This window comes from Heterocephalus glaber, unplaced genomic scaffold, assembly GCF_053883595.1.
Source record: "Heterocephalus glaber isolate CG9 unplaced genomic scaffold, H.glaber_assembly_v1.0 deba00001442, whole genome shotgun sequence".
In the NCBI taxonomy this organism is placed as follows: Eukaryota; Metazoa; Chordata; class Mammalia; order Rodentia; family Bathyergidae; genus Heterocephalus; species Heterocephalus glaber.
In genome coordinates this window covers 53,173,253-53,186,448 of record NW_028258296.1, presented here as the reverse complement: position 1 = coordinate 53,186,448, position 13,196 = coordinate 53,173,253, and the positions used below count along the sequence as shown (strand labels likewise).

Sequence of the window (13,196 nt, the reverse complement as noted above, 5' to 3'; positions counted from 1 at the left end):
AATTCAGTCCACTAAAAAAACTGTATAATTTGAGCATTCCTAATACTAAAATCCAAAATCAGAGCTGCTCCAAGATCTAAAGTTTTTGAGTGCCAATGGGATACTATAATTGGGAAATTCCACACCATGAAACTTTGCTTCATGCACAAAATTATTAAAAACAATGTATAAAATTACCATTAGAATATGTGTATGATGTGTACATGAAGCAAAAAAAATGAATTTCAGGTTTAGGTTTATATCCTGTCCCTTACATATATCACCATGTATATGCAAATATTCTACAATATGTATTTTTAAAAGCCCAGAATCTCAAAATGCTTCTGGCATAAAGTTTTAGATGAGGGACATTCGATTGGTAATTGATATTGTATTTAATTGGTAACTGTATTTCTGCCCAAGTCCGGTATGCTCAGTGTGTCTGAAATAGAGACTATAGTCAGCTTCTTCTCAGTGAAGGACTCCCCATTCACTCATTGTCTTGAATCTCTCCTAGTCCCATTCCACCATCACCATGTCCTTGAATCTGCTCCCTTTCTAACCTCCCTGGCTGTGTCTTTACTCTGAGCTTTCATCATCTCTCACCTAGATGACTCATAGCCTCTATTTTTCCCTCCACATCCCTCTGCACACAGTAGTCAGAATAACTTTTTCAAAACACACATCTGTTCATGTTAACCTTTTACTTCAACTTCCTTAAACTTCTTCCATGGCCATGATGTACTTTCACTTATGCAAAACATTTTTTTAAGCATAGTCTATTTGATCTTTCACGTTCTGGCTTGAGTTGCTTGTCTCTAAATTAGAGATGGTGGCAGTGAGAATTAGATAAGTTAATACCTTAAATAAGACAATGAAGCACTTACAAAAGTGCCTAGGACTTACTAAATATGCAGTGAATGTGCTCTAAGATTATTCCTAATTGTTACCTTTATTATCACTCTAGCTATAGCTTATATCACTTTCCCTCTTTCCTCTGCTGTTCCAGCTTCTCTGGTCTTACTTTTGTAGTTTTCTATCAGGCTGTGCTCTTTCCTGCCACATGTTGTTCTCTTTGTCTGGAAGGCTCCTTCCCACTTTGACTTATAGTTATTACTGTTTACCTCTAAGATATCAACTTAAATAGCACTTTGTCAGGGAACTTTTCTTTGCTATCTGTAGTAGGCTAAATATCATTCTTTCATGATTATCTTTCATTTCTATATTCTTATATTTTCCCCTTGTGATTAAATACTTGGTTCCAGACATGTTATCTTGTTCACATTTAGTGACTGAATGAATAAATGAACTCTGCTAGGTGCTGTATCAAGGGATTAGTATCACTATGTTTGTCAAGAACTCACCAATTTCAGCCTAAACTTGAAGAGAAAAGAGTTTAGGAAAAAAACCCACCACCACCACCACAGCAACAATGAAAACCCCCAGAAGGCCTGATATCAGGAAGAAAAGTACCTTGGTAAAACAAATGAAAAAAGCATCCCAAAAATCTTAAGTAGAAATTATAAAATTACATACAAGATGGGAACAATTATTTATGGTTTCAGGTGTCTATATAATATATAAGTGCATATGCTATGGAAAGTAAGTAAAATGACCTTGAAATTTTAAGAGTTATTTTTCATCCATCTAGTCAGCTTGTATTAGTGTTTCTCATGCTGTCATACGTAACGTTAAATTTTTCTGGACAGACTTAATGACATTAATAGATAATTAGGGGGAGGGAGGATGGTGAAAGTTTGGCCAATGGGTCTAGGTGTCCTGTTGCACAGTGGTGTGACCATAGATAATGATACTGTTCTCTGTATTTTTTTAATTCATTAAGTTTATTGGTACATTTTAGGTATACAATATGATGAAATTCATCATTGGGAATTTGTACTTTTATATGATATATCTTGGTTCTTATTTTTTCCCCCTTCCCCTGCCCTCTCTTCAACCCCTCCATCCCTCCCTATTTACAAAGACTTTGTTTCTGTTAAGGAAAAAATATGTCCTGTGTATTTTAAAAAGCTAAAAGAAAGGATTTTGAGATCCAGGTACATCGGTGTATGCCTGTACTCCCAGGACTCATGAATCTGAGGCCGGAGGATTGGTATGAGTTTGAGGCCAGTCTGAGCAGCTTAGTGAGTTCAAGCCAGCCTGAATTCCATAGCAAGACCCTGTTCTAAGAAAATAAAAAAGGAAAGGATTTTGAATGTTTTCACCATAAAGAAATTATAAGTGTTGGAGTAAATATATTTATTCTGATTTAAATATTACAAAGATTTGATTAAAAATATTAGACAATGTATACCTGTATTAAAATATAGCATCCCATAATTTGTTAGCTGCAAATAAACTTGAATTTAAAAGTTCAAGATGGTAAAAAAAGGATAGGGCAATTAAAATGATATAACTAGTCTGAAGAAAATGAACCCTGTAGGCGAAAAAGAACATGGGTATTGCTGCTAAGGAAATCTATAGACTTCACTTAATTTTAGGCTTTCTAATGCTTCTCTCACATTATTTTTTATGTTTATTTCTGCTCTTATTTATATATTCTTTTTTATGTCTTGCATAACTATTTCATAAAGCCGTACCGAATAGCCACTTTGTTGTTCTTAGGTACTCCTCTTTTTATCTTATCCTTTATTGGTTCATACTTGAATTTCAGAATCACATTCCTTCCTGTTTAGGTTTTTCTGGTCATTTATTTGTGCATATCTTTCCCCTAAACTTTTAGAAATCTTTAAAGAAATCAGACAGTTGTTATTCTATTATCTACATTTCATTTTGTTATGAATGTCTGTATGAAAGTTGTTTTTTAAAAAGTTGCCAGCATTTTTACATCATTATTTAGCTTGTTCTTATTGATCAGAATGAGGTCAGAGTAGCAGCTCCTCCTATTCCCATAACAATTTAAGAAGTTATATGTTTTTGAAAATAGAATAGGTATCTTATCACATCTTCTTTAAGAACTTAATTTCCATCAAGAATCCAAATAGCTGAAATCTCTTGGTACTACTTGTAGAGAATTTATCATATTTTATGAAGTCAGAATCCATAGCTTCCGTCTAAACAAGTGGTCAGTAGATCATTCCTACCACTCTCATTTTCATTCCTCTCTCCTCCAGCTTTATCCTAATATTCCCAACCCTTCAGATTCACAATAAAATAGCCTGTGGAATTAGGGAGATGTATCAATTAGAATTCTTAGAGTTGTGAGTAGAATAAAACCCAAATGGCAAAACAAAAAAGAAACTCTGGCTTGAAACAGAAAGGATTCAAGCTTATTTTAAACAAATTCAAATCTAGGAGCCCAATAAACTTCACCCAGATTAAGGCTAGCCTATTTCTCAACTATTTGATCTTTTCCAAGTTGACTTCATTCTCAGGAGCCTGTGTTATAGTTGCAAGCATCTTTGGCCCTACATCTTTTTAGGTTGTGCCCTGATGGGAAAGGACATATCCCTGTCTTCTAAGATTCTAGCAAGACCTCCTTGAATCTCATTAGCTCTAATTGGGTCACCCCCAAACCAGTTACAGTGGTGGGAGGAAAGATGGGGATTTGATTGTCCAACCCAGGGTTATGTACCTTCCTTGGAGGTAAGAATGAAGAAGTCAGAATAGGAAAGGGTCTTTATTAGGGGGAAATCTTGGTACTATTTTCAGGAGAGATAGGTTAGTTTATGTGATAACAACAGATGTACACTGCAGTAAGGAAGACAGTAAAACAAATAGTGGAGAAAAAATAAGTAATGAAAAATGAAGAAATGGTGCTACCCACCTAAAGGACATGGTAGGTGAAAAATAGAACCATCTAAGAAACAGAGACACTTAGATGCAGAGGACCAATGTGAAAAATGAGAATTGGGTAATATATTGAAAGCTATTGTATTTTATTTATTTATATATATATATATTTATTGGTACATTTTAGGTATACAATACATTTACATTTATCATTGGGTATTTGTACCTGTACATGATGTATCTTAGTTCTTATTTTTTCTCCCGTTACCTGTGTGCCCTTCACCCCCTCCACCCTTCCCTATTTACACAGACTTTGATTCCATTTTTTTTTTCTTTCTCATAATTTTTCCTTTGAAAGCTATGCTATTTTATTTATTTATTTATTTATTTATTTATTTATTTATTTATTTTTGGTACCGGAGATCAAACTCGGGTCCCCAGCAGGCGGGGAAACCACTGAGCTAAATCCCCAGCCCTAAAAGCTATTTTAAAGGGAAGGAGTTTGGATCTATGCACATCTTTAAATTTTTTGGAAAGGAATGTATTAAGAGTCTTTTTAAGATTGAAAGCACACAGTTCCCATTAGTGTTATAATGTTCACATTTGCGTTACAAGAAGGGTACCTTTAGTTGAGATGGACAGTACTGTGCTCATTAAAGTTTATGATCTCTGACAGTCTGTGGGTTTATTCCCTGGGATCAGCTGATATTTTACCTCTTATCCATTTGTAAGCTTCAGGATACATAGCAAATCACACATCTCAGCAACACGTCATTGAGTTATATAAGAGAAGAGTCTGGCTTGAGGAACCAAATAATTACATGGAAATTTATTCTTTACTAGTCCAGATGGGGTTTTATCTTACTGCTTTTCAATGTTTTTTGGGGAAAAATCACAACAAAATAAATCCAAAAGGAAACTGCATGTGAAAGGTTCCATATTACAATCTGGAAGTGATCAATTTAAAGATGCAAAAGTCAGCAGGTTTGGTATTCAGGATTTTCACGGTCACATTTAACTTGTCTTCATGGTACACAAGTATATTCTAGGTTATTGTCCTTATATGGGATCACTGCTAAATGTATTTTTTTTAGGTTGTTTGGACGATTAGCTTTGACTATAGGAGCAAGTTAATGTTGGTTATGAATTTTAATATGTGACTATTCATTTTGGTCTATGCGTCAAATAGGATTCAAGGAGCTGAGGCAGTGGAAATTCATCCAGAAACACTTGAGAATATTAAGCATTATACTTTGATCACCTCTTAGAAATGAAAGACCTAGGAAGACGGTGGGAAAGACACCAAAAAGTCTGTTAAATTTGTGGGATTTTTTTGTCCATTTTTCTTTGTTTGAGCTGAGAAGAGACAGAACTGTGGTATAGGCCATTTTAATTCTGGGCTGAGATGGGACAGATGATTCAGAGAAGAGCCCATAGCCTTTGGGAATATGGCCAGGTGGGTTCACAGCCATCATTTGACCCAGTGTTCCAGCATTCACAGCATGGAGGCTCTTTTAACTCATGTATAATAACAGGGCGTCCAGCCCTTGTGAGGACATGCTCATCAGTGAGTGCAGAGGCCAAGATACTGAGCTCCATTGGATAGAGGCCAAGCCTTTAGAGCCACCCCACTGGCAGCTGAGATTCCTTTCTCCTTTCTTTTCGCCACTCAGGAGAGGGAATATTTAAAGCCCATAGGCTGAGTACTGTTACGAGTACTTCGTAATATATATTTTCTCATTTATTTCTTAAAACACTCCTAGAAGATAGGCATTTGTAATTCCATTTGTATGGTTATGGAACCTGAACGTGGGGAGGCTGACTTGCTAAGGTCCCATAGTCAGCAAGATAAGATAGCTGGGATGGAAACTAGGTTTGTCTGCTTCTACAGTCCATGACTGACCATTAAATAATCTTTTATCAAGACTCTTAGGATATTCAGGATCTGGTAGATGCACAGAAGATGGAGGTGAAGGGAAGAGAAGGTTACATGGAAAAGGGAGGCGAGCTTCCCTTTGAGGCAGCTCTGGCCCTTCTGTGTCAGAGCAGCCTGGCCCCCACTCTGGCCTAGCCTTTTTCTACTCAGTCTCTACCAGTGGTCTCTACTCAGCAAACTGTTGAAATGCTCAGAGAGGGTGGGCTGCTTCCCTAAGCTTATTTAGCACTTGCCTGGCACTCCCAATCTTGTTTAACAGTTGACAAGCTATTAGATCATAAGAGAATAAAGACTTCTTAGTACCTCAGTTTGCTTCTCTGCAAAATGAATACCATAGTCTTCTCTCTCTATGTGGGCTTTGAAAAATAGCTAATATCTGTACTAGTATGGCAAGTGCATAAGAGCATTTCTTCAAAGTGAATGGAAGGAATGTGACCTTCTCTTGGTTAGGTTCGGTTCCCCTTCAAACACTAGTTCATATGGAGGCTTCCACCCCATGAAGTTCAGCAGGCCACTGAGTCTCATTTCCAGTGAATGTCATTTAAAAGCCAAAGCAAGCTGACTACAAACATTTTAACATGTGCCTCTCATCTGCACAGCAGAAATCCCTGTAGCTTGTTAATAGTTCCCCTCTTTTTTTCTTTTTTTTTTTTTTTTTATAGTGAAACCAACTGAGGCCTTAAATCAGTACCATTCGTTCCATTCTGGGCCATCTGAGAAAATCATTTAGAATTGCAGAAAGTCATCTGCTCCATCTCACACTTCCTGTGGTAGGGCTAGGGCTGGTGCGTGAAGGATCATACCTATAACAGGATAGTGCAGCATGCTGAACAGGTGGTCTCCTCAGGGGCCACGTAAACACCAGGTCAGGGAGAGCAGAACAGGCTTTCAAAGAGAAGAGATCAGACCCATATCTTGTAAAACACAAATTTCTTTACAACAGGAGTCAAGTTTCTCCATTTGCGCTATAGCACTTATTTCAGTGAACTTCATGGCAGTTAGAGTGGAAAAGGAGAAAATGTGTATGATGCTTCAAAGAGAAGAAAATGAATTCCCTGAGCTTTATGTAAAACACAGTGGGGCTAGGCCATTTGGCTGTTTAAAAACAGGTAGCATGAGATGGTCTCCTTTCTCTTTCTAGAATCTTCCCCTTCCAGGGCGCCTTCATTGTAGTAAAATGATTCCCTGAAAAGTACTTGGAGTGACTGTAGGGAACAGGGAAAGGGGACATTACTAGAACCTCTGCAGTAAGTCCTAGTCTCCTGCGAGCCACGGCAGCCCAAGGCGAATTACAGGAAAGGTAGAAAAATGAGACTGAGAAAAAGCTGAGCTGATCAGTGCTGCTCTGGGTGGCAAAGACGAAAGCCCCCAGTTTACAGCACCTTTTATTCAGTACATGGGGAGAAACAAAGTGTAACAAATGACTTGCAGAGAGTTCAGTACATCCAGGTAAACAAGATGTAACAATCCAAGAACAAGGAGGAACTGAGTAGATGTTTGTTCCTCCCAGGATGTTTTCAGCTCCCAGGATGTTTCTTGTCCTGGAGAATCACAGACAGCATCACCGGATCACTGAGGTCTCAGTTGAGACCGGAGGCCAAAATGCAATTATGGCTTGGAATTCCATAGCTGGGCTGTAGGCAGGAGAACTAAGCTAACCAAATGATTTTACCCTAAAATTATGTAGCATTGCTCCCGACAAGTGACCATTTGCTTTTTACACTGCTTTAATCCTCAGACATAGCTACAAGGCTGAAAAGGTCAGAAATGGAAGCCCTTTTAGTTTAAAGTCTTCATTTCACAACTGAAGAGAATTGAGAAGTAGTCCGCACTGCTGTGGGCAGGAGCTGGGCAGAGACCCATGGACTTGGACTCCGGCCTGGGCTCTTCCCCACCATGGCTAGCTGCTGGTAGTATTTACAGTACTGGCCTTATCTCTGAATGTGGGGTGAAAACAATCTTACCTCCCCTACAAGAGCTTAAATTGTGAGCTAGACGCGAAGAAAGAGAATTTCCTGAGATGACTAAAATTAGCAATTGATTGTATTGACTGTAGATTCAGTTGCATCATGAACATTCATTTAACCAAGGCAGAGGTGATAGATACTAGTCAAACTTTATAAAAATGTAACTGTGAAAAAAAACTATTGACAAGAGCCAAATTTGTACTTCTAGAGCCAATACTGCTACCTGTACCTATGAGTATAGGATGAGGCTTTTATTCAACCTGTTAAAAATTAACTTTGAGTTCCTCTTAGAGGCATCTGGCTCTTAGTCCACATATCTGGGACCCATTCCACTTTTCCTAAAACAGTAGGATTGTGTCTTTTGTATCCCAATGTCTTTAAATCCTGATTTTTTGCACGTTTTCCTCATTCATGAAAACCTTGCTCCTGTTCCTTTCCATTTAAAATGTCCTTTGCCCTCTTATAGAAGTGGTTAGATTCTTAGAGTCTCAACAAGTATTGTGAGTGAGCTCATGGTTACCATGCCCCTGGGATGTCACAGCTCTCACCTGTTATGGAAAATACCATAATGCTGCGAGGGAGGAAATTTGAATCCTCGAGGGAGATTCCGTATGTAAGGCAAAGCAGCCTCTCATTCTGGAATTCAGTGAAGGACTCAGCAGCCCTATCACTCACCAGTCTTTGACTTCTGCTGGGAAGTGGATGCTGTCCTGCTGTTTAGTCTCCGGCCCTGAGAAAAACTACAGATTTAGTCACTCTGGGAATGGAGTCAGCATCTGCTTTTCAACCAGCCCACTATCTGATTCTCATGTACACTCAGGTTTCAGAATTGCAACTGTGGGTACGATGCAGTGAGAAAATCAGGTTGCATCACTAGCTCTCAATCATGGCGGAACACCAACCTTGCTCGAGGAGCTTTTTTGATGTGGAAGTCCCGTGCTCAGAAATTCTCTTTAGCTGGTTGGAGAGGGGATCCTGGAATATCAGAATTTTTCAATGTCAGGTAGTCTTCACTTGAGAACCACTGATCTAACTCAATTTCTCATCTCTAGATGAAGAAACTGAAACCTAGAGAGGGCAAGTGAAGTGTCCAGGGTCGTATGGGTGGTTGGTGTGGCAGAGCTGTGAGTAGAATCCTGCACTCGTGACTTTCAGGTCAGTTTATGGACAGTTTTTGTCCTCATAGATGTGCGGAATCCAGGACTCCAATCAGAGCTTTTAGTCTCTGAACTGAGCAGATGCCTGTGAAGGAAGATCAGCAGTCTCTAGATCAGAATTTCTTCTCTGACCAGCCTTGCTTTATTCCAACCTAGCTATCATAATTGGGCTTATAATATGTGCTTCATATGATAGAACTTTACTATCTTTCCCCAGATGTCAGTGCTTGGGCCCCTCTGCTTTATTTTCATATGCCTCAGTCCTGACTTGGCACCCTGCCCCAGCACCTTGTTTCCCTTGAGATAAGATTCCTACTTTAGTGTCCTACATTTTAGGCTAAAAGACTAAAGATGGAAAAGTAAGAAAGAATCACTGTTTAAGATACATATGTAAGGGCCAGAGATGTAGCTCAGTGGCGCTGCACCTGCCTGGCAAGTGCAAGGTCCTGAGTTGGATTCCCAGTACTGGGAAAAAAAAGAGATACATATGTCATGCATGTCCATTGAGAATGGGAAAAATTGAGCTGGCAGGTTTGAAAACTGATCGCTAGAGGTCTTATTAAAAAGCGAATTGGATGGTGAGATGAGGAAAAATGATTATTGTGTATGTGCTGCCAAAGTAAGCCTGAAAAATGATTATTGAACAGCTTGTTATAATTTAAAAAAATAAGTCAGGAAGATTTTTCCAGAAAAAAACAGTTTAGTGTTTTTTCTGTCACCTTTGTCCTCTCTTTGGTGATGTGTGTAAGTACACATGCATAGGTCAAATCATTTAGCATAGGGTTTTGAGTTAAAAAGAAGCAGTGGTTCTGTAAAAATCAGCCTGTCTTGACATTGGAAAGCATCTTCTGTATGGCTTACATTTGGCCTCAACAATGCATCTTACAACGCTTAATAGTATTTCTGTTTCATTTTCAGGGGGCAGCACAGGCACTTCTCCAACCACCTCCAGCACTGGGACACCGTCTCCTTCAGCTTCTTCTCATCTTCTGTCTCCATCCTGTTCTCCTCCAGCTTTCCATTTGGCCCCCAACACTTTCAACGTGGGCTGCCGAGAAAGCCAGCTGTGTAATCTAAACCTCTCTGATTATCCACCATGTGCCCGAAGCAACATGGCTGCCTTGCAAAGCTATCCAGGGCTGAGTGACAGTGGCTACAACAGGCTCCAGAGTGGCACTGCTTCAGCCACTCAGCCCTCTGAAACCTTCATGTCTCAGAGGACTCCATCCCTGATCTCAGGAATACCAACTCCTCCCTCATTGCCCAGCAACAGCAAGATGGAAGCTTACGGTGGCCAGCTGGGGTCCTTCCCCGCTTCCCAGTTTCAGTATGTCATGCAGGCAGGCAATGCAGCCTCCAGCTCCTCATCACCACACATGTTCGGGGGCAGCCACATGCAGCAGAGCTCCTACAATGCTTTCTCCCTCCACAACCCCTACAACCTGTATGGATACAATTTCCCCACCTCCCCCAGGCTAGCTGCAAGCCCAGAAAAACTGAGCGCCTCTCAAAGCACTTTACTCTGCTCTTCTCCTTCCAATGGGGCCTTTGGAGAGAGGCAGTACCTGCCCACGGGGATGGAGCACAGCATGCACATGATTAGCCCTTCCCCTAATAATCAGCAGGCAACCAACACCTGTGATGGCCGGCAGTATGGGGCAGTCCCAGGCTCCTCCTCCCAGATGTCTGTACACATGGTCTAAAGGGCAATTCAAACTCCACAGAGCCTATGGCAGTCAAGACTCAGAGTCTCCATAGGTGGATCCTCCTCTTTGGGAGCCCAGTGCCTTTAGGAAACAGAACTGTGTACTTTTTGTGGAGAAGAAAAACACATACAACAAGAGACACTTTTCAGCCACTGAAGGATACTTGCAGTGAATCCTCCACAACTCCGTGGCCTGCCTTCTCAAACCTTAGTTTTATAAACCATTGTCTATGCCAGAGTGGCCTTTGAATAGACTGAATAATCATTTTATAATGACGTTAAGAGAGACGCTAGTGTGACGCAGCCACGAAAGGTTACAAACGCACACGTGCAGACCTACCTGTACACACCTGCATACTTACATGCACATACACATAATCATAGACAAACTCATACATATACAGACATTCTGCACACTGACTCTGAACTGGGTGAACTCTGTGGAGGGAGGCCCAGAATGGTGCTTTCACCAAGAATCTATGTACAACACTAGATGAACTGGGCCAGCAGTAGCCACCAGCTTATCCCTGCTGCAGCTTATGCTGTTTCCAGAATGTACCGTGTATCCTGGAGCCCTTCCCTGTCGATGAGCTTGGAAAGATATCAGTACTACAACTGGACTTGGCTTCCTGAAAACAATTGCTTTTAAACTTTGACTCACTTCACTCAGTGTGCTGTCATTGGTATTCCCAGTGGTGCCTATGAAAAGAGGGAGTGAGAGAAGCTGAAGGAGAGAGAAGAGAAAGAATAGAGAGCAGAAAAGAGTGGAGAGGAAGACTGAGAGAGAAGGTGTGAGCAATGAGAGTTTTAATTTACCAAGGAAATGTGTTGTGCTTTTATTTTCCCCCCAAACCTACAGGCTATAGAAAGAATGGAGGAGTTACTGAGGATAAAATCTTTCTGGGACACTGTGCACGGTCAGGGCACTTGTGCAAGGGGTTGGGGCAAGGAATGTCTCTGATCCCACAGCTCTATCCAGTGTAACCAGAAGAGGTGCACCACATGGGAAGTGCCAGTCTCACAACAAGCGGCATGGCAGGGGGAGGACAGGGAAGTGTGAAGATAGAAGAATTCTATGCCCCCTCCCCGGGTGATGCCAAGAAATAGAGGCCTGGCCTCTATGTGCCAGATGCAGACCCTGGGCCGAGACTCTGCCTCTTGTAACCTCTGTGCTGGAGAAACCTGTCATGGTCCAGGAAATTGCAGATGGGTCTACTATACATTTTTACCTGCCCATAGATCTCCATTTATATCAAATAGTTCATTGCATTTTGAAGTTTTGGGTTTTTCCTTCATCTTTCCTTTTCCCTTCAAGTCCTTTAATGATAAGAAAACAAGTGAAGCTTGGTGCAAGTTAAATTTTTAAAATGGTGTGGAAATGCAAATAATACCAAATAAAATAATACAGATATTAAGATTTTTGGTTTTGAAGTGTTGTAGATAAATGTATTTATATGCCTAGTGGGAAATCCAATATTTTGAATATTGAAAAGGGGGCAAAAAAGGGTGTGTAAAATATGTATGAAGTAAAGGTGTATAAAAATTTGCCCTGATGCACGGAACTGTTTCTAAGTGCCAAGCACAGAAAGCCGCTAAATAAAATCTTTGCAATTGTTTCCAGTGTGTTTGTTCATGCAGAAAACTAAGCAACAGCCTTGCTCATCTGCGTTCTGCCTTACATAAGCACAGCAGTTTCAAACGTACTATTCTATGTGATCTTCATACAAATACCATGAAGTAAAATATTACCACCCCCGCTTTACAATTAGTAATTGAGCTCCAGACAGATTAAGTGAATTATCCAGAACGATACAAGTGAACAGCTCAGAAGCCAGGCCTTCTGACTGTAATGGAATATTTGCTTTCGTATGATCAGAAATCTGTGTGTGTGTAGTAGCTATCTTCATCCCTGCCTGGTAGAAGATACTAAACCATGTTTGTTTTGTTTTTTTCACAACTGACTCATTTGCCAACACTTCTATGAGATAGGGATATTTTAATAGTCATTTGGTAGATCTGGAAGCAAACTTATAAAATGTTAAATACTAGACAATGGCTCTCAGATAGTGAGCGATGGAGTTGGTAGTCTGAACTCTGAGTCTGTGGAATTAGTACCATGTCATCCTGCCAGAGCTCCAACAGTCCCACGAAGCATTTGGGCAATCAAGAAAAAAAAAATATCTTAAGGCGTGTAAGCAAGAATGCCTCTGAGGATAGATTTTACTTCTTATGTTTAATTGTAAATATACACTCTCTCCCGAATGCATCACTGTGGCATGGAAGGAGTTGTTATGTACCAAGTGGCAATTTTTAATAAAATAATAAAGTGCTTGGACTATGCACTTTTATTAAAAAGCACTTTGACATGTTATCTAATTTGAATCTCATGGTAGCTGTGTATGTTGGACATGGCAGAAATACTGCTTGTAAATGGGTAAGTAGGATTATAAAGGTAAAGGATCTGCCTGTACTTACGTGTTGGGAACCAGGACATGAGATCTCCTATTCTTACTCCCAGCCACCCCAGACTATTTCCTGCTTAATAGACTACTTGCTCATTGACTCATCTGGGGGGGCTGGGTTGCTCATTTATTTCCTGGAAATGGATTTGGATTTGGGGAGCAAAACCTTAATCATTGCTTTGGTTGTATAACTTCAAAGACTGGAACATCAGATGGTTCCATTAGCCATCATAATTT

General features: G+C 40.1%; 1 protein-coding gene across 2 annotated transcripts in view; it reads left to right on the top strand.

Annotated features, from left to right (window-relative positions):
- Tbx15 (T-box transcription factor 15) overlaps positions 1–12,113 on the top strand; it is a 118,728-nt gene extending 106,615 nt beyond the window's left edge. For both annotated transcript variants that reach the window (XM_004853830.3, XM_021265764.2), the window contains exon 8: positions 9,711–12,113. In XM_004853830.3, coding sequence (XP_004853887.1) covers positions 9,711–10,495 — 785 coding nt within the window. In that variant the 3' untranslated portion in view covers positions 10,496–12,113. The remainder of the gene's footprint in view (positions 1–9,710) is intronic.
- Positions 12,114–13,196: the final 1,083 nt, after the last annotated feature.